This window comes from Eleginops maclovinus, chromosome 1 (genome assembly GCF_036324505.1).
Source record: "Eleginops maclovinus isolate JMC-PN-2008 ecotype Puerto Natales chromosome 1, JC_Emac_rtc_rv5, whole genome shotgun sequence".
Classification (NCBI taxonomy): domain Eukaryota; kingdom Metazoa; phylum Chordata; class Actinopteri; order Perciformes; family Eleginopidae; genus Eleginops; species Eleginops maclovinus.
The window spans coordinates 4,701,553-4,721,715 of record NC_086349.1 but is presented as its reverse complement, the minus strand read 5'-3'; the positions used below and the strand labels follow the sequence as shown (position 1 = coordinate 4,721,715).

The 20,163-nt window shown below is 42.1% G+C and overlaps 2 protein-coding genes across 2 annotated transcripts; both read left to right on the top strand.

Annotated features, from left to right (window-relative positions):
- The first annotated feature begins 525 nt into the window (after positions 1-525).
- On the top strand, positions 526-14,569 carry LOC134870490 (troponin C, skeletal muscle-like). Its single transcript, XM_063892676.1, has 6 exons — positions 526-706; positions 2,707-2,761; positions 10,565-10,708; positions 11,283-11,397; positions 12,644-12,780; positions 14,145-14,569. The coding sequence occupies exons 1-6, from the start codon at positions 704-706 to the stop codon at positions 14,174-14,176; spliced, it is 486 nt and encodes a 161-aa protein (XP_063748746.1). The 5' UTR covers positions 526-703; the 3' UTR covers positions 14,177-14,569.
- A 1,375-nt stretch (positions 14,570-15,944) lies between these two features.
- On the top strand, positions 15,945-19,507 carry tnnc2.2 (troponin C2, fast skeletal type, tandem duplicate 2). The gene is made up of 6 exons (XM_063890799.1): positions 15,945-16,085; positions 16,848-16,899; positions 17,416-17,559; positions 17,972-18,086; positions 18,198-18,334; positions 18,913-19,507. The coding sequence occupies exons 1-6, from the start codon at positions 16,083-16,085 to the stop codon at positions 18,942-18,944; spliced, it is 483 nt and encodes a 160-aa protein (XP_063746869.1). The 5' UTR covers positions 15,945-16,082; the 3' UTR covers positions 18,945-19,507.
- The last annotated feature ends 656 nt before the right edge of the window (positions 19,508-20,163 follow it).

The following is a 20,163-nucleotide window of genomic DNA, read 5'->3' as shown; positions in this document are numbered from 1 at the left end:
TATGAAAGGGGTTTTGTTTGTTTACTTGTCAATGGGATGAGATACTAATAGGTAAAATAGTGACAGATAGGATACAGCTGTGTGAGGTCCATTTACACGCCTCTTAAGTTACAGATGTCATAAGTGCAAGGGCAAGTCTGCGGCAGCCAGAACAGGGAGACAGGCGGATAGATGGGACACTGCTGGGAGGTGTTAATCCCTGTGTGTGTGTGTGTGTGTGTGTGTGTGTGTGTGTGTGTGTGTGTGTGTGTGTGTGTGTGTGTGTGTGTGTGTGTGTGTGTGTTTCCTGTTCTTGTGTAGTATGGGAAATCTAGTTTAAAATCATCTGCAGTGAGATGCTCAGTTGATCCGCTGCCAAAATAACCTCCAGTTGCCTGATGCCTGCACTGTGTTTTCTTTTTTTATAAATGTCACCAGGCTTGTCTGTTATCTAAATATGGGGGATTGGCGAGCTTGCCACATAAGGGGATGTCCATCAGGAGATTGTAACAGGACACAAAGTAAAGTTAGTTTTGATTGGCTGTCGCTTGTTTTAGGAGTGGGTCTCTTGCCCAATCCTGATCATTTTCTGTGAACGTGAAGGGAGATGAGACAGTACTTATAAAAGGGGAGTAAAGCCACCTGAACCTTGTAGTAAGGAGACTCTTTTTCCCAGACGTCTGTCGTGTTTACTGGTATCTATTGTCCAGCACAGCCAGCCGCCATGGTAAGAAAGCGAAATTTGAGAGGAGAGTAAAAGGGAAACGATGAATGATGAATCTTTGAGGATTTTATTTTGTTTTCAACTCATGAGGATACTGTAAGCGGCAGATGGCAGAAGATGGAGATTATTACCAAAAGCACTCACAAAAGAATGGGTCCTCCACTGCGGCACAGCTGGATTGTCAGCTGGATTTCAATACAAGAGGCGTTTAATCTCCTGGAATTTTTTCATTTTGGGGGGAAATTTGGGGCGAGTGCTTTTGTTGTTTATTTCTTCATGATCTTTTTTTTTTTTTACAGACGACAGATACATCTATATTCCAATCTGCTAACCTGCTTCTCTTAAACTTTTGTAACTCCTCTTTGTTTGTTAGCAGACTGATGTGATTCTGCTTGATATTTAGATTGGGGTCACCAAAGATAGAAAGCACACAGCTGAGTCAAGTGAGAAGTTCTGCTGCCTTTTCTGAGTGTCCTAATTTAGGGCATTCACCTTGAGAAAATCCCTTTCTAATCCTCTCCCAAGTATCACCTTAAAAATAGCCACATAGAAAGCTAATAAGCATCCTTATGTGATGAGGTTCTGTCTAGCAAACAAGGAAAGACAGAAATAATTTACCATCCTTCTGAATTACCATGGAACAGGGGAAGTTATAACAATTAAAGAGCAATACCACCATAGCAGCGTTAACCCTAAGCTAGCAGAGAACGACTCCTATTGGATGTCTGACCTGCATTGCAACGTATATAGTTGTGATGGCATCAGGCATTACTTCTGGATATAAGAACTAACTGGACAGCTGGTAAGAGCCGGAGAACAACTGTGGGATCTGGCAGGATAGCAGAGATTAAAAGGGGAACTTCAAAATGCATACATGTTATTCCTTTGGTCTAAAAATATCAGTAAACATCAACAACTCTCTCACAAGAATGCTAAAACTGAAATTACAGGAGGATACAGAGGATACAGTGTGGAATTGCTCCAAGGACAAATGGATTGTGGGAGATTTTATAGATGCCAAAAAGAGTAGCCAGGGGAATGTTCTCAGTGAAAGGGACGTGTTCAGAACGGAGTAAAATACAGTAGAGGTAGGGGGATAATTGGGTATGAAAAGGAAACACACATTCTGTAGATCCTTGAAATCTATTTCCCATTTATTGTCTTTGGAGTAGATCCAGGGTAAATTTGAATAACTTATTTTTATACTTAATCAAGGGGATGTTCCTCTTTAAAAGCAGTTTCAGTAAGAAAACCCCTTAACATTCTGTCATCTCATATGTCTTGCCAATTAAACAAAGGTCCCAAATGTTGAGACACTTTTTCATTTCATTGGTGTTTGTTCCCCTTTAAGAATCATTCAACAAGACCAGACAGCTGGCATAGGACTAAACATGGATTCTTACCTGACAAAAAGCTATTTCCAGCCCTTGGCTCTCACTTTGTCCATGATACTTCTGTCTCAAGCACAAGGTTTCTGATGTAGTTTCCTCTAGCTCGATAGAGAAACAAGGCTTAACTATAAGCAAGTAGAGTGACCAGTGTGTACGTTTACCTTCCATTCATTTCAATCAATACGACAAATCAATTTGTGTGATGTTTGGCTGTTATGGACAAGTCTGGATAAAAGTTGTGTGTCAGGTGGATAAAGACTTAAAGAAAGTCTAAAATGCGTTAATATGAGTTGAAAGTTGGTCACCAGTAATGCACATTATGGTAGTTGTAGTAAGTAAGGTAAAACATACAGATGAAACCAGCTGTGCTTCAGCTGGAACCCTTCAGCGGTGACACTCAGACTGACTGGATGTCAGACCACAGGGAGCTAATAACCATTGGTGTGGTTGACACCTGTTGAATATCAAATGTGTGATTGTTTTAGTGTTGATGAAGCTAATACTATCCTCCCAATTACTCCTTACATCCTGTTTTGGTAATGACTTGTATGGAAAACGTTTCCTCTCTGTTCAAACCTCATTCCTCTATTCACTTTTTTTGATTCTCTTCAGCCCACTGACGCCCAGAGCGATGCACGGTCCTTCCTGACGGAGGAGATGATTGCAGGTCAGTCCCTCTGTTTCTTAGCGCTACATAAATCACTAAGCATATTACACTTTATGAGGTTCTCCACTGATTACACATCATACGGTTTTTATGTTTTACATTGAATCTGGTTTTAAAATAAATTACCAGGGTATTCCCACTCCCAATTTGTCTAATATGGCAACTTGGTTGGTGGCTCTATGCGACAAACTATGGCGCTCCACCAGCGTGTCTAGCATCGGTTTTACACATGCAGGGCTACCTTTAGGCAGAAATAATTATGTCGGGAGAACCAGCACCTTATCGTGGTGGAGAGGTTTGTGTGCCCCGATGAACCTGGGGGCTGTGTTGTCTGGAACCTTGGGTTCCTGGTAGGGTCTCCCAAGGCAAATTGGTCTCAGGTAAGGGGCCAGACTAAGATTGGTTCAAAAGACCTCATGAAAAACACACGTGAAAGCGAGGATACCCGGCCCGGAGGAAGCCCGGGGTCCCCTTCTGGAGCCAGGCCCAGAAGCGTCTGGTGACCGGGCTTGCCACGGAGCCCGGCCGTCGACTCTGGAACCTTACTTCTTGATAGGGGTTGGACTCCATTCTTCTCCGGAGTTGCCCAAGGTGTGAGGCGCCGAGCGGGTGTGGGGATACTCACAAGCCCCCGGTTGAGTGCCGCTTTGTTGGAGTTTACCCCAGTGGACGAGAGGGTCGCCTCCCTATGCCTGCGGGTTATGGGGGGGGAAAACTCTGACTGTTGTGTGTGCTTATGCACCAAACGCACACGTGGGCAATGATGGAGACACTTGGAGGGGCGTGATAGGGAGGAACGGCCCCCCTGATCTGAACCGGAGTGGTGGTTTGTTACTGGACTTCTGTGCTAGTTGTGGATTGGCCATAACAAACACCATGTTCGAACATAAGGATGCTCATAAGTGTACGTGGTACCAGAGCACCCTAGGCAGAAGGTCCATGATCGATTTTGTTATCGTATCATCGGACCTGAGGCCGCATATTTTGGACACTCGGGTGAAGAGAGGGGCGGAGTTGTCAACTGATCACCATCTGGTGGTGAGTTGGGTCGAGTGGCAGGGGAAGCCTCTGGACAGACCTGGTAAGCCCAAACGTGTGGTGCGGGTGAACTGGGAATGTCTGGAGGAGTCCCAAGTCCAGGAGGCCTTCAACTCACGCCTCCGGTTGAGCTTTTCAGGCATCCCTGTGGAGGCTGGGGACATTGAACCAGAGTGGGCGGTGTTCAAAGCCTTCATTGCCGAAGCTGCAGCGGGGAGCTGTGGTCTCAAGGTCTTAGGTGCCTCAAGGGGCGGTAACCCTCGAACCTCCTGGTGGACACCGGTGGTCAGGGAAGCCGTCCGACTGAAGAAGGAGGCCTTCCGGGATATGTTATCCCTGGGTACTCCTGACGCAGTTGCAAGGTATCGACGGGCCCGAAGGGCAGCAGCCTCAGCCGTGGCTGAGGCAAAGCAGCGGAAGAAGTTCGGAGAAGCCATGGAGAAGGACTTTCGGTCGGCACCAAAGTTGTTCTGGAAAACCGTCCGACACCTCAGGAGGCAGTGGCGCGGGAAGGGGGGTGCTGAGGGTGCTGCAGCACCCCCTGTTTCACCCTCAGCACCCCTCAGCACCCCCTGTTGGCAGGCGCTGGATTTTTTTTTTTTTTAATTAAAAAAATAAAATAAATTACTAATTCGCTTTATATTTTCGTATATCAAATGATGAGGCAAATAGCAAAAAAGGGATATGGATAGGTTCGAATATAGGCTGCTAAAAATAAAATTGACTTGTAGAGGTGAACGTGACGGTCGTGAGTGACCTCTCATGACATGACTTACTGAGTGAAAGCAAGCAGGCTAGTTAGCTGGAAGTAAGTATGTCGCAAATAAGAATACACGATTTTTTCAAACGCGCTAAAATTAGCAAGCTCTCACCTGATGTTGATGTTGATGTTTCCTCGTCCATCGCAAACTCTGTTGGGGCAGCAGCAGATGAAGAGCCAGAGTCAATAACGGTAGCAAGCAACTCCGCTAACGGTAGCAGCACAGTCTTAGCATCTAGCACCAGCAACGTAGAAAGATTCGAAAAGCCATGTCAGCTAAGTGACTTCAGTTATCCTGGAAGGAGGTTCGGGACAGAAACCTTTGAAAGGTCTTTCCAGCCAAGCTGGATTTCAAAGTGGCAATGGCTACACTATGTTACCGATAAGGATTATGTGCTGTGCTTTGTGTGCTGCAAAGCCAAAGAGAAGGGGTTCCGCCATTCAGAGGGAAAGAGTTCATTCATCAGTGGAGGATTCACGAACTGGCGCAAAGCTACAACCAAATTTGCCATTCATGACGTCTCTGACCTTCACCTGGAGTCGGTGAGAATGCTGGCATCTCTGAACCAAAAGCCGATATCCGCAATGATATCCGAACATGCAGCAAATGAACAGAAAGTAGCGAGTACTGTACTGGAGCTGCTGTTTAGATCTATTAGGCTACTTGCTCGTGAAGGAATTCCATTGAGGGGGCATAACCATCGGGATGGCGTGCTCTGGCAGATGATGTTGGAGAGAACGTACGACAATCCCAAAGTACGTGATTGGATGCGGCGCAGAGACAACTGGATGTCTGACACAATCCAGAACGAGATTTTGGAAATTCTGGCACACGCTGTGCAGAGACACATTGTGTCAGATGCTAGAGGAAGCGCTTTCTTTGGACTTACGGCCGATGGAACCACCGACGTAAGTTCCAATGAACAGTTTTCATGCAGCTTACAGTACGTGGGGAAAGATCTTTCTGTTAATAATGTTTTTCTTGGATTCTATAATGCGCCGGATTCCACTGCAGACACACTCTTCTCATGCATCCGAGACTTTTTTATTCGTCTTAACTTGCCCATGGATCGTCTTCAAGGCTTTTGCTTTGACGGCGCCAGCAATATGTCTGGCCGCTTTGCGGGTGTCCAGGCAAAACTTAAAGAACAATGTCCTGGTGCACTATACGTTCACTGTGCCAACCATGCATTGGATTTAATATTGCAAGAGGCTGCAAGGGAGGTACAACTAGTCGCTGACACACTCACATTTGTTCAGAATCTTTCTGTGATAATAGGAGAATCAGCAAAGCGCAAGGCAATCTTTCAGTCATGTTTTGGAGGTGATGACGTTGTCTGCAACCTGCTGTCACTGTGCCCAACAAGGTGGGCTGTACGCACAAAGGCTATCAAACGCGTGTGTTGTTCATATGGTGTGGTTTTAGAGACAATTAAAGTGCTGCAGCAAGACAAATCGATGAGAGGTGAATCACGTGCTAAGTTGGCTGGTCTTTACATACAAGCAACGAAGGGGAAGACCTACTTTGGCCTTGTCAGCTGTGAGGCCCTTTTTGAGCCATGTGAAGAAGTGGCCAAAGTACTCCAGCACAAGAAGGCGAATGTTGGGGGTGCCTTGGAGTGTGTCAGTGTACTTAAAAAACAAATGTGTGCACTGAGAGAAGATACATGTGTGAAAGACCTGATCAGAAAAGTGGAAATGTGTGCAGCACAGTATAACTTGAAAATGCCCCATCCACCCAGAACCAGCAAAACTCCAGCTCGTCTGAGAAACACACAGGTAGCGGAAGACATCGCACCACGCACAGGACACCAACAGTGGCAGCGGGAGTTCTTTGAGGCTGTGGATATTGTAACATCAGAGCTAGACCGTCGCTTTGACCAGCCTGGGATGAAAACAGCAGCCAAGAGAGAGAAAACTATCACTGATGCTGCCAGTGGACTTTATTCAGGTCTGGATGACATTGCCCCCCATCTCCCTACCCAGATAGACCAGTCTCGCTTGCACATGCAGCTCACACTGTTGGGTAGTCTTACCAAAGACAAAGGGCTCCGAACATCTACAGACATCGCAGAGTTTTTGGGCAAACTGCATCCTCAAACTAGAGAATTGATGAATGAAGTGGAAAAGTTCATGGAACTTTGTCTCTCGCTGCCTGTGTCTGTTGCCTCTTCTGAAAGGTCGTTCTCCACACTCAGGCGGCTAAAAACATGGTTGAGGAGTACGATGACTCAAAAAAGGCTCACACACCTGGCTTTGTTGCACGTCCATCAGGAAACTTTAGATATGTTGGACATTCAACCTTTGATGAAAGCCTTTGTTCAAAACACAGCAGAACGCAAGGCCACCTTTGGTATCATCAATTAAAAGTAAGCTGAGTCCCACCAAGTTGTCTCCCACCAATCAGTTTGATATGCAATGTATAGTTTTGTCATTGATGTCTTTATTGTGTGTTTATATATGCTTTTTGCACTATGAATACCTCTATATAGCATACCTCTATTGCAAATGATTTTGATGCATACCTTTGTGCTGCCACTTAGTTAAAATGTCAAATTGTAAATATTTTAGTGTTCAATGGATTTTACTGCTGCCTACACCAAATGTACTGAATAGCTACTTGTTAATTTTTTACTCAGTTGGCTCTCATCACTCTATATAGCATACCTCTATTGCAAATGATTTTGATGCATACCTATGTGCTGCCACTTAGTTATGATGTCAAATTGTATTGTTATTGTTTTTTTAGTGTTCAATGAATTTTACTGCTGCCTACACCAAAATGTTGTACTGAATAGCTACTACTTGTTAATGTTTCACTCAGTTGGCTCTCATCTCAGATCAGCTGGGGTGTGTTGTTATAAATATGGTTACATACCATTGGCTGGCTATATACCATTCAAGAGCTAGTTATTAACTCTTAATAAAAGTATTTGTAGCAAACTTGAAACAACTATTTGTTTAATTGAATCATCATTTCCCCAACATTTCCTTCATATACTGTTATTTACATGTAATATAATATGCAATGCAATAGAAATGCAGTGTCCATGAGGGAGTAGGCCTAATGGGCTATTATACTTATTTACAACACAATATTGAGAGACACAAGATTAAGAGACTGTTTTAATTTAAAATGTTTAGAATGTAAAGGTCATAAAGGTAACTGACAGTGCAGACAAGAGACTGGTGAGCTGTCAAAACGATGAAGATCAAGACAATTGTATTTATCATGGTCTTAGTAGACATGAATGATACACATTAGGCTAGCTGATGAGCATGAATGACAAGCCGTTTTTTGTATTAGAGTGCCATCTATTGGGCACAATTGGTAATTCGCTACTTGCATTAAGCTTTGTGACGTACTTCCGACTCTGTATTTTTACTGTAACGTTAGGCTACTTTTTAAACAACAATGCGTCTGCATGACACTAGGCTACACATTAACTTTTTGTATTAAGTCCCTGAACCGTCTGCACTGGACATGTATGCATCAGCTACGGAAGACCTGTCCAAAGAAGTAGAGGATCTGAGAAAGGAAATACGGGAGTTACGTGCACAGTAAAATAAAGGTCCAGCGAGATATTGGCGCAGTGGTTTGCTGGCTCCGACGCAGACATCAGATTCTACTCCAGGTAACGTTAGATCTAAGTTGTGCTAGTCAGCTAACTAACTGTCTGACTTTGACCAAAGTAGGCTAATAAACATCAGTTAAATTATAAAGAATCCTATCGTAAAACTATCGTAAAAAAAAAAGTTAATGTGCCTAGGCCTATGGTTGATGACATATGCCTGCATATGTTATCTGAGTGTAGAATATTGAAATTTGTGGCTGCAAAGGACATTTCTAAAACGTCTCACCCTCAACCGTACACCGCGCTAAAATTACGTATTTAGCAGTCAAAATTCAAAACATTTATAGGTGGAGAAATCGTTGGACATTCCTTATTTTTTTCTTATTCAGCACCCCTGGTCAAAAAGAGGTTCCCGCGCCACTGTCAGGAGGGGGAAGCAAGGAACCATCCAAGCTGTGTACAGTAAGGATGGGACGCTGTTGACCTCAACTGTGTTAGGGCGGTGGAAGGAACACTTTGAGGAACTCCTGAATCCGACAACTCCGCCCTCTATGTTAGAGGTGGAGCTGGAGTATGAAGGGGGATCAACTCCAATCTCACGGGGGGAAGTCACTGAGGTAGTTAAACAGCTCCACAGTGGCAAAGCCCCGGGGGTGGATGAGATCCGCCCAGAAATGCTGAAGGCTCTGGGTGTTGAGGGACTGTCATGGTTGACACGTCTCATCAACATTGCGTGGAAGTCGGAAACAGTACTGAAGGAGTGGCAGACCGGGGTGGTGGTTCCGCTTTTTAAAAAGGGGGATCAGAGGGTGTGTGCCAATTACAGAGGTATCACATTACTCAGCCTCCCCGGGAAAGTTTACTCTAAGGTGCTGGAAAGGAGGGTCAGGCCAATTGTCGAACCTCAGATTGCAGAGGAACAATGCGGTTTTCGTCCTGGTCGTGGAACGACAGACCAGCTTTTCACTCTCGCAAGGATCCAGGAGGGGGCCTGGGAGTACGCTCATCCGGTCTACATGTGCTTTGTGGATTTGGAAAGGCGTATGACCAGGTTCCCAGGGAGATACTGTGGGAGGTGCTGCGGGAGTATGGGGTGAGTGGGTCTCTACTCAGGGCCATCCAATCTCTGTACTCTCAAAGCGAGAGCTGTGTCCGTGTTCTCGGTAGCACGTCGGACCGATTTTCGGTGAGGGTTGGCCTCCGCCAGGGCTGCGCTTTGTCACCAATCCTGTTTGTGATATTCATGGACAGGATTTCGAGGCGTAGTCGTGGGGGAGGGGGTCTGCAGTTCGGTCGGCTAAGGATTGCACCTCTGCTTTTTGCAGATGATGTGGTCCTAATGGCTTCATCGGTCCGTGACCTTCAGCACTCACTGGATCGGTTCGCGGTCGAGTGTGAAGCGGCTGGGATGAGGATCAGCCCCTCCAAATCTGAGGCCATGGTTCTCAGCAGGAAACCGATGGACTGTCCAGCGGGAGCGATACTGCAGTCACTTTACCGCACTGTTGTGACGAAAAGAGCTGAGCCAGAAGGCAAAGCTCTCTGTCTACCGGGCCATCTTCGTTCCTACCCTCACCTATGGTCATGAAGGATGGGTCATGACTAAAAGAACGAGATTGCGTATACAAAAGCGGCCGAAATGGGATTTCTATGCAGGGTGGCTGGCATCTCCCTTAGGGATAAGGTGAGAAGTGCAGTCATCCGGGAGGGACTCGGAGTAAAACCGCTGCTCCTTCGCGTTGAAAAGAGCCAGTTGAGGTGGTTCGGGCACCTAGTGAGGATGCCACCTGGGCGCCTCACTAGGGAGGTGTTCCAGGCACGTCCAGCTGGGAAGAGACCGAGGGGTAGACCTAGGACCAGGTGGAGGGATTATATCTCTTCGCTGGCCTGGGAGCGCCTTAGAATCCCCCAGTCAGAGCTGGTTGATGTGGCCAGGGAAAGGAAAGTTTGGGGCTCTCTGCTGGAGCTGTTACCTCCGCGACCCTGACGGAAAAGCGGGAGAAGATGGATGGAATCATGTCGGGGGTTAAAGGGGGAGGTTAGATGACTTAGTATAATGAGTGAAAAAGTTGCAGTAAGAAGGATTTTTATGAGGAAAGAAGGATGGTTCCACGAAAACAGTAATTTTACTCAGGAAATAAAGTCAATATCAACCTATTTTAACTTATCTGCTTAATTTAAGTAGGGTTAGGGATAGGTTATTGAATATAAGATAAGATAAAATAAGGTGTACCTTATTTATCCTAAACTGTTTTGTTTTTTGGTCCCTTTATATTTAGTAATACATAAAATAAACTTCAGCACATTCACTAGCCTACAGTGAGGAAGTCCTTCTTAGCTGGTATTATATTATTTCTATTCAAGCAGAAGATCCCAAAATAGTTTGTTGTCAAATTGTCTAGATTCCAACTGTTTCCTTCTCTTGACCAGAGTTCAAGGCCGCCTTCGACATGTTCGACACTGACGGTGGCGGTGATATCAGCACCAAGGAGTTGGGTCAAGTGATGAGGATGTTGGGCCAGAATCCATCGAGGGAGGAGTTGGATGCCATCATTGAGGAGGTGGATGAGGATGGTGAGATCATTGTGTGACCAACAAATAGAAAAAAGACAGCCGATATACAATGTTATTGCAAAGGGATTTAGCGATGTGCTTTTTTTGTCCAGAAAATGTTGAATTGCCTTTTATTCACTCATCGTACATCGTGTTATGTATTGTATTTATTGGATGACTTTTGAGAGACAGATTGAAAAATAAATGTATAGTCCCAAGATTAGTCAAGAAATAAAACCATTGGATCCTAATTTTTGCATAATGCAACTCAATAGCAATTAATATCTGACGGTTAAATGCCATCGGATTTGAATTAACAGTCATATATTTTCCACTAAATAATGATTGTCTCATGTCTTTTGCAATGTAACACAGATTATTTATTACAAGAGTTCTTTCAGAGATACAGAAGATGTCATTCAGCTGTTTTTTAGTGAGGCTTTGCACCTCATTTCTAAGTTCCTAGAATGTGATACACATGAATGGATGATATGGAGGATTATTTAAAAGAAACAAACAAAACTCAGGTTGCAGTTTATGTGGGGCTTCCTTCCTGTCACATCTCATTTTTTTGTTCTGCCCTCACTCTCTTCAGGCAGTGGTACAATCGACTTCGAGGAGTTCTTGGTCATGATGGTGCAACAGCTAAAGGAGGACCAGGCTGGAAAGAGTGAAGAAGAGCTTTCAGAATGCTTCCGTATCTTTGACAAGTGAGACACGCAACACAGAAAGACAAATACAAATGCAACATGTACCATTAAAGAGGAATATTTTAGAATAAGGCCTTTGTTTTAAGATACCTTTTGTTGTATCATTTACAATGCATTAGATAAATATACAACCAAACGAGATACACTTTCAAAATATTCTTAGCCCTTTTATTTTTGGCACTGATACGTTCCATTGTTTGATATTTGCCATTATACAGTGGTAAAGAAAAGTGATTCTTAAACCTTAAACTTTCAATAACTATTACAAAATATAAAACATGCCAAACATGTTCAGTAGTTACAGAGCAACATAATCATTCATTTAGAGATGTGTTTCTGGTGACGACATGACATACGAATGTTAGTCCGCCGTACAATAAATACTATCTTTTCACTCTAGTTTTGGTCTCCTTCAACTCCTGGTAGAAATATCTGGCTTTTTCGCTGCAAGTTGTTAAGTTTTTACCAGCTAGTGGCTAACTTTGTCCGAACGATAGTGAACCGAGGGTTTTTAGGAGCGTAGAATTAAAGCACAGACAGATCAAAAGTAGCAAAAATACCTACATGCTAATTCATGTTCATGGAGACTGAAAAGTTAGCTAAAAAGAAAAATGGGATGAAATGCATCAACTTGCCAGACACTCATTTCAGAATGAATCTCAATGTTGTTTCTTCTCTGCTCGATCATTAGATACTGTTAGCAACTGTCTGCTAACAAATTCAACAGCAACATTATTAATTCATCTGGGCTAACACATTAGCCAAGATTAGCTTATAACAGATATACTGCAACATTGGCTTTTAACAAGAAAATTGCAGTACAGAAGAAGGTTTTCGGAAAGATTGACACAATGACAGATTTTTACACAATAGAGCACTGACTTTATTCAACTGCTAATTGCCCCTCTTACTACATTGGCCACAGTTCTTTAGCAACCAAATGTAAAGGATCCCTATCGGAAGGGCTTTTATACCATGCATTTATTTATAAAATACTTATATCTGTTATATCTGGTTATAATCTGGCATTTAAAAACCCTGAAGTATCACCATTGTATCAGAAAAAACAGCTTTGGTGGACTCTAGTTCAACCAAAGGCCACCGTCATGGCTACTATAAATGTACATATTGATGGAAATTGGCCTGGATTTTGAATGAACATGTCCAGTGTGTGGTTATGTGAGAAAGAAAGAAGGTGAGAGATTAATTTTCATAACTGTGATTCAATAATCCTTTTCATCCTCAGGAACGGAGATGGATTTGTGGATAGGGAGGAGTTTGGAGATATTCTCCATCTCACCGGAGAGCCAGTCGTGGAGGAAGATATTGATGAGATGTTTGGTGAAGCAGACACTAACAAAGATGGAAAGATTGATTTTGATGGTAAGGTTAAGCTATATATAGCTATATATAATCCTGTTTATTTCTACACATCCTAAAGAGATGACTGGACTTTCAGAGCCACAAGCAACATTTTAGTTGTTAGAGTGTTTTAGGAACAAGAATACAGTAAATATGTCTGTTCAATATTAATTGTGATTTCCATCTAATATATGTAGTTTACGTAATCTAAAATAACCCACTGCTGATTTGATGGTCAAGTATTGGAGTGGTCTCAGTATTTTTGAAGAAAGTAGGCTAATCGTCAAAATGTTACAACAAAAGAAATTACGACAACATAATATTGAAAATCGAAATAACGGAAAAAAGACAGAAGATTCAAAAAAATGTTTTATTACATGTGTGTGCCTTTAATGCTATCAATCTTTTATCTTCTCTTCTAACTTTTGGTAAGAAAGAAAATGTATAGTTCCTAAAAATAATAGTGGACTAAGATTTCTCAAAGTAGCAATGTGTTGGTTCTAGTGACATCTAGTGGTGATGTTGCAGGTTACAACCAGCTGAATACCCTTCCACTTACCCCTCCCTTTCCAGGCATGTTTTCTTTCACCCTCACGTTACATAAAAGCGTAAAACGCCCTACCTATAGCTTAAAGCCAAAGGAATATTGTATTTTATGTCTACAAAAATATCCACTCAAATCCTACAGACTATGACACTGTTACTTCAATATAAATACAACCGGCATATTATTCAGAGGCATGTTGACCTTTAAAGTCTATTAGTAAAACCATTTAACTTAAGTTTCCCCACTTATTTAGGGAAACATCAATCTTAATATAATTTCTCTGTTAAAAGGCAGAATCAAAAACAATACTGGATTCCATACAAAACATGGATTTGAACAGAGCTACACTTTATACACACAATCTGTACGTGTTCTCCTGTTTTATTTTGAAGTGTTCACTCCCTGTGTCATGTCTGTTTTACTTCCTGTCTCCGTGTTTTCCTTCCTGTTTGATAACCTGATTCTGTTCACCTGGGGCCCTCCCCACCTGTGTCTTGTCCTTGCGATTAGTGTTGCATGTATTTATGTTCTGACTTTCTGGCAGTTGTTGTCGGATTCTTGATGTTTGATAATGAGAGAGAGTTCTTACAGTTTCTTATATAATTAAACACATTGAAGTACAAATGAGGCATTAGCATAAGACAATGATCCTTGAATCTGTGAGCCTATGAAGTAGAAATATTAGTTCTTATTTTTAAACGTTTACATCTGAAACAAGAAGACATGGAGTGTCATGTTGTATGACTTTTATGTATTAGAATCACGTGTTCCCCATTATTTGACTCCACACACTTCATGTTGGTTATACGACTGACTGTGGCCCTCTTTTCCTCCCCAGAGTTTCTAAAGATGATGGAGAACGTCCAGTAATGACTCCAGCTCGACATTCCTTGGTGACCCCCTTCCTCAGAGAGAACACAAATGATGGGAATCAGCTCAGAGCCAACTGTAAACACGAACGAAAAACCTTTGCAATTAAGTTCCTGAGACGTCAGAATGGACACAAGTGAATACCTCCACCCTTTCCCCCCACCCCCCTTGTCCTTCTCATATGAAACCCAGGGGCTCGCTGAGGAATTCTATAAATATCCGTTAGAACCTTTTAAGACGAAGCCCGTCCTTTAGCCTTCAACCCAGCTGTCCCCCTTTGCAGCTGCTGTTCCTCCAGAAATGTTACACCAGCAACCCCCTCCTCCTCCTCAAATCTAGATATCTTCTTCCCCCTGTACTGTACTTTCTAAATAAATCCGCTTTCTCCTTGTTCATCTCTGCAAATCCTTCTGCCATGCATGCCTGACACGCATTATCTTATCTGAGTTTGATTCATGCACCACCAAGAACGTCCTACCTTTGCACACACACACACACACACACACACACACACACACACACACACACACACACACACACACACACACACACACACACACACACACACACACACACACACACACACACACACACACACACACACACATTTTAGTTCAACTACACTCTGTGTATAGTAAAACTAGCCTGCATTTTGACATACATGCAGGCACTCCCGTACAATAATTTTTCCGGACTAGTTATCTAGTTTAAATCCAATTTCCTCCCTGATCTTCATGTCCCCCATCACAGAAACCAAAGGCCCCAGTGGCTAATCCATGTCTCGAGGTGGTCACACAACCCAGGAGTTAATTCTCCGTTTTGGAAAACGCAGGTCTCCCCTTCTGGGTATATAGCCTGCAGGCCCCCCACCACTTCTCTAAAGCAACATCCCTCCCCTTTTCTCCATGGCTGCTCCCCTCCCTCAGCATCCTATCCTCCTCTCCTGCCTCTCACCTCGGGCCCTCCCTCCAGGAACCGCCCACCATATAAGGAGCATCAAGTTCTGTTGATCGGGCACCCAGTTGAGTCTGTCCTCCCTAAAATTTGCCTGCTATTCACGGCTAAAGGGGGAGGCAGATTTGGGGGGGATGGGTGAGATGGGGTCCAGCTCCATAGCATTTTTCTCCTGGTTTTGAGTTTCACGCCTAGATTGAAATGGCATCATCACAAAAGATACATATCTTAAAATCTAAGCCTACCCCTATACTGTCTTTATTTACAAGGCTGATGTAGCAGCTCTGATGAGCAGCAACATATGAAGTTTTATTTATATAGTTATTTATATAGTGGGAAATATAGTTTATTTTTAAATGTTGGTTACATTTTGGTTTAGTTATTTCAAAGAAATCACCGCCGAAAGTTGCCGTGGGGTCCAAATAAGAGGCGGTAAACTTACCTACTACCTCTTACTGTATTTTAAATGTATTTTGCTTTTTTTTTAAATGATTTTTTTCTAAGAAATCTACAGTTCTTCCTCTTGTCATCTGATTTTAGACAAACCTAAAGATATACAGTGTAACATTCTACATATCTTTGCTAAAGCATAAACATAAATGTCCTACTCATCAATCATTTTGGCTTCTTTTCAGTAGTTTCTACCTTAACCCAGATCACAAAAACTCCCAATTTACCTCTATTACATTCTTAACCCTGCAACTTAAAGAAACGAGAGCTTTCCTCTGCAAAGTGTGATTGGCTTGCCATAGCCCCAGAACCCTAAAAGTTCAGGATACTAATTCTGTAGGCCTGTGAGAGGCAGGGGGCGGGACCTGGCTGCCCCGTTTAAAGTGTGTCAGAAACTTCACTTGACGTCTAGTCTCTCTGTTGGGGTGCACACGGATTGACCACTCCTTTGGACTTTTCTTTTTTTCCTTGGATAATTGGGGAGAAAAACTAATCCACAAACATGGTAAGACCGATCTTATGTGCAAATGGCCCGTTGAGCTACACGTCCTGTTAACCCAGCAGCTGTAGTTATTACGCCAAAATAATGAAAGCATGTAAATTAGGAGATTAATTGAATAATAAAGGCATGTGAACGTGTCAAAAATAAATGGTCGTAGTGTTAAGAAGTATCTTTGATTCTTTTGAAAAAGATTTATCTCTTGCTTAACATTGACATTTTTCTGATAACTATATTTTCGGTGTAAAGACTTTATTTTTTTTCTTAGCGTATTTAAGTATAATTCCTGTTCAATTAAAACTTCATCATAATCTATTGCAAATCTTACTGATCGTGGTTCAGAGTTAAGAAGTCGTGGGGGGGTGTCAGCTGGGAAGGTGCAGATTCTGCTTATGCGACAAATTCCTCAGGATTAAATGTCTGCAGGCCATATACAGCGCGCGTAATGTGTTGAGCCCGAAATAGCCCAAGACTCCTCTTGGGCAAGCTCAAGAATCCTTTTGAGACTCGGCCACGATATGCGGCACAAATGACAACATGTTATTACCACAAAAGATGATCAAAAAGTAACGTAAAAAGAACAAATATATATCTAGCATATAGCATGCATTACTCAATGCATGATCTGTTTCGTGCGTAATGTTGGTATTACCCCTCTGTATCGCCATAGTTTAACCATATTTGATAGGATAATATTTAAGTGGTATATTGATCAATGGAGCCTGTGGTGAATGGTGTAGTGACAGAGTGGCTCCTGTTTTCTTCCAGACTGACGCCCAACAAGAGGCCCGCTCCTACCTGAGCGAGGAAATGCTGGCTGGTGAGTACAGGCTACAGTAACGCGTTACTTATTGATTTCAATACTTTGCCCAGGGATCCGTAACGTAAGAAACTGCTCCCTGTGGGTTGCAGGAAATGCGTAATGTGAAGTTAACATGTTAATTTGAATAGTATTTTCTATTACATCTATTATTTATTCATATTATATTAATTACTTAAATATTAAAACAGTTGTATTAAGATAGACAACAGGGCGGTATTATTCTATAATAAAACGTGAATTAGGGTTTAAAGGTTGCATAAAAGGTTTTAATAACATAAATATAACACATTGCTAATCAAATAATAAGAAGCCTGCTGTTTTAAATGATCACAGCTCTATATATCGCGGTGAAATTAGTCATTCAGTTCCACTTCCATTAGCATGATACCACAGTGGTTACAACGTGTTAACTCCAATGTTCACACAGAGGTAGATTTGAACAATAAGTGTTATGAACAACCAAGAAAGCAATGCGGATTATGCCCGAGTAACGAGCCACTCTTATTCCTGCAGAGTTCAAGGCCGCCTTCGACATGTTTGACACTGACGGTGGCGGTGATATCAGCACCAAGGAGTTGGGTCAAGTGATGAGGATGCTGGGCCAGAACCCGACAAGAGAGGAGTTGGATGAGATCATCGAGGAGGTCGATGAGGACGGTGAGCGACCGATAATAAAGTGTTACACTGAAAACAGCACAGTAGGCGCAGTAGTATTGTGCGCAATGAGTGTTTTACGCACAGACAAGATTCTCCGACACTCTATAAGTATTCCACATCAGATAAAATAAACACAGTTGGTTGAAAAAAGCTTCTTAGTTTAACAAACAAACTATATATAGCATTATGTTGAACCCAAAATATATGTGATTAGGCGTTAGTTATGGGAGTTTTGCACGCAGATGCGCAATGAGAATATTGATCCAAAGGCCCAACCAACATGACTTTGTCGTCTGCACAGACAATTGAGTTTTGTTTTAGATTAAAGACCACGACATTGTTCGGGCCTTTGTTTGGGTTTGTTTGGGCTGACCATTGTTGATCACTCATGTGGCTTCTTTATTACCCTCAGGCAGCGGAACCATTGACTTCGAGGAGTTCTTGGTCATGATGGTGAGACTGCTGAAGGAGGACCAGGCCGGCAAGAGCGAGGAAGAGTTGGCAGAGTGCTTCCGTGTGTTCGACAAGTACGTTCACGCTTTTACTGGTTCATGCTGTACCCATTTTCAACAGTAGCGTTTTTGTTTGTTATATTTGTTTGTGTACACAATCCTTTACATTTGTGTGTTTTTGCGCAGGAACGGCGACGGCTACATCGACAGAGAGGAGTTCGCCCTCATCATCCGCAGCACCGGCGAGCCCATCTCAGAGGATGAGATTGATGAGCTGATGAAGGATGGAGACAAAAACACCGACGGCATGCTGGACTTTGACGGTACGTGCATTGTTGTTGATGATGATGATTATAATTTAATTTTTTTTTGCAAACTAAACATTATTGTTATATTTTTATAAATATAAAACAATATACTACAATTTCAATAAAAACCCTTGCCATAATTGTTTTATATTTTCACATAATCAATAATAAATTGAAAAAGAATAGCAACTTCACTTTGGATTTTATTAATCACATTATTCTATTCTTAAATATTTTTAAACAATTTTATAGAATTCTTAATTATTTTTACAAATACTTTTACTTTACATTATATACTAAATTTAAAAGAAAACACTTATATTGTTTTTGTTTATTTAAATGTTTGTAATAAATAAAATATTTGTTGATGCGGATTCTGCTTAGGCATCCGAAATTTTGAATAGTCTTATATTTCTTTGTTGGACTCCAAAAATCTGGTACTGATGTTTTAGTGACATCAATGTTAGCTACTTTCTTCATTTTTATCCTATTTTGTAAAGTCAAAATAGTTTTGCCTTGATGTTGAGGAAAAGCTGCTTGTATGATACACTTTATTTGTGAAAGTCATTAATCCGGTCTCTTCTCTTTTCCAGAATTCCTCAAGATGATGGAGAATGTGCAGTAAAACCAGAAAGACTCATGGACATTCCTCCTCCTCCCTGTGAACCCCCATTCTGAACGCATCTGACCCCCCACTCACACACTCCCTCTCCTCCCTACTCATCATCCGGTTCACTGCCTCTCTTCTCCATCCTTAAAGCAATCCTCAACAGACAGCTAGGGCACCCGGTGGAGGCTGGGGCTCTGGGGAGTGTACCCTCTTCCCCAGCTCGCTTGTGAATGCAGAAGGATGCTGCGCTGACGCTGTACCCGGTGACAGGACGGCACGGCTGTAATGCGGAAATTTGCTGCACACGCCTTTTGCATGTGTTGACAGGTGTGTGTCATAAGTGCCCCCCCTCCCCCAGCTGCTGGAAAAGCTTGGGTCTATATATAGATCTAGATAGAACAGCAGCGGTCTACCTGCTCCTTAGACCAACAAATCCAACAACATCACTGTACAAAGAAGTAAAGTGCTTGAACAGAATAAATGAGTTAACACATGCTCACTTGTAGTTGGCTGTCATATTTATGGTCTGTGTAAAACAAAATGTTTTGAGGAAAATCAATAAAATCTGTTTGTTTCTTCGTTTTGTCCATTGTGTTTAAAACCAAAGCCAGTTTGGTCTTTATAGCTGAGCTGAACACACTGTAAACTGATTGGGGGAACTGCTTTTGAGCAGAAAATCCACCACAATATTTGTTTAAGTGCAAGGGGATTGGTAAACGTTTTTAAGGCATGTTTGTTCTGGCTATAGACCCCTGACTGTGGTTAAGAAATGTCATCATTTTCTCTATAAAATGTCAGAATTAAGCAAAAGTTTTCCATCACACCTTTCACAGGGTCAAAGTTGACATATTTTCCAAGTAAAACCAAAATATTCAGATTAAAAAATAGCAGCAAATATCCACATTAAAAAGCTAGAACCAGAAGATTTTGATCTGATGTTTAAAGACCTAAAACATCAAAATACTTGGTAATTCATGTTTTTACAGTTGAGCTGTGGCATACGAGAAATATAAGTTGGTTGGTATTGAAGAATCTACAATGAGTGCAGTATCATAATAAAGCTTAAGGTTAATTGTGCTTGTGATATTGAGCAATATTAATGTCACAACTCAATTTAAATGTAAAGCTGTTACTGTTTTGGAAAGGAATAATGGTGTTGATAATTTATGCCGGAAAAAGGTTTGGACTCTACCCCCAAAAATATTCTTGGTAAATAAGGATAGATTTATAAACA

Excerpts from the sequence above, each read along its gene's own strand:
- LOC134870490 (XM_063892676.1), top strand. Across the intron at positions 10,709-11,282 it reads TGAGGAGGTGGATGAGGATG|GCAGTGGTACAATCGACTTC; the intron begins GTGAGATCATTG and ends CACTCTCTTCAG. Across the intron at positions 11,398-12,643 it reads TGCTTCCGTATCTTTGACAA|GAACGGAGATGGATTTGTGG; the intron begins GTGAGACACGCA and ends TTTCATCCTCAG.
- tnnc2.2 (XM_063890799.1), top strand. Across the intron at positions 16,900-17,415 it reads GAGCGAGGAAATGCTGGCTG|AGTTCAAGGCCGCCTTCGAC; the intron begins GTGAGTACAGGC and ends TTATTCCTGCAG. Across the intron at positions 18,335-18,912 it reads CGGCATGCTGGACTTTGACG|AATTCCTCAAGATGATGGAG; the intron begins GTACGTGCATTG and ends TCTCTTTTCCAG.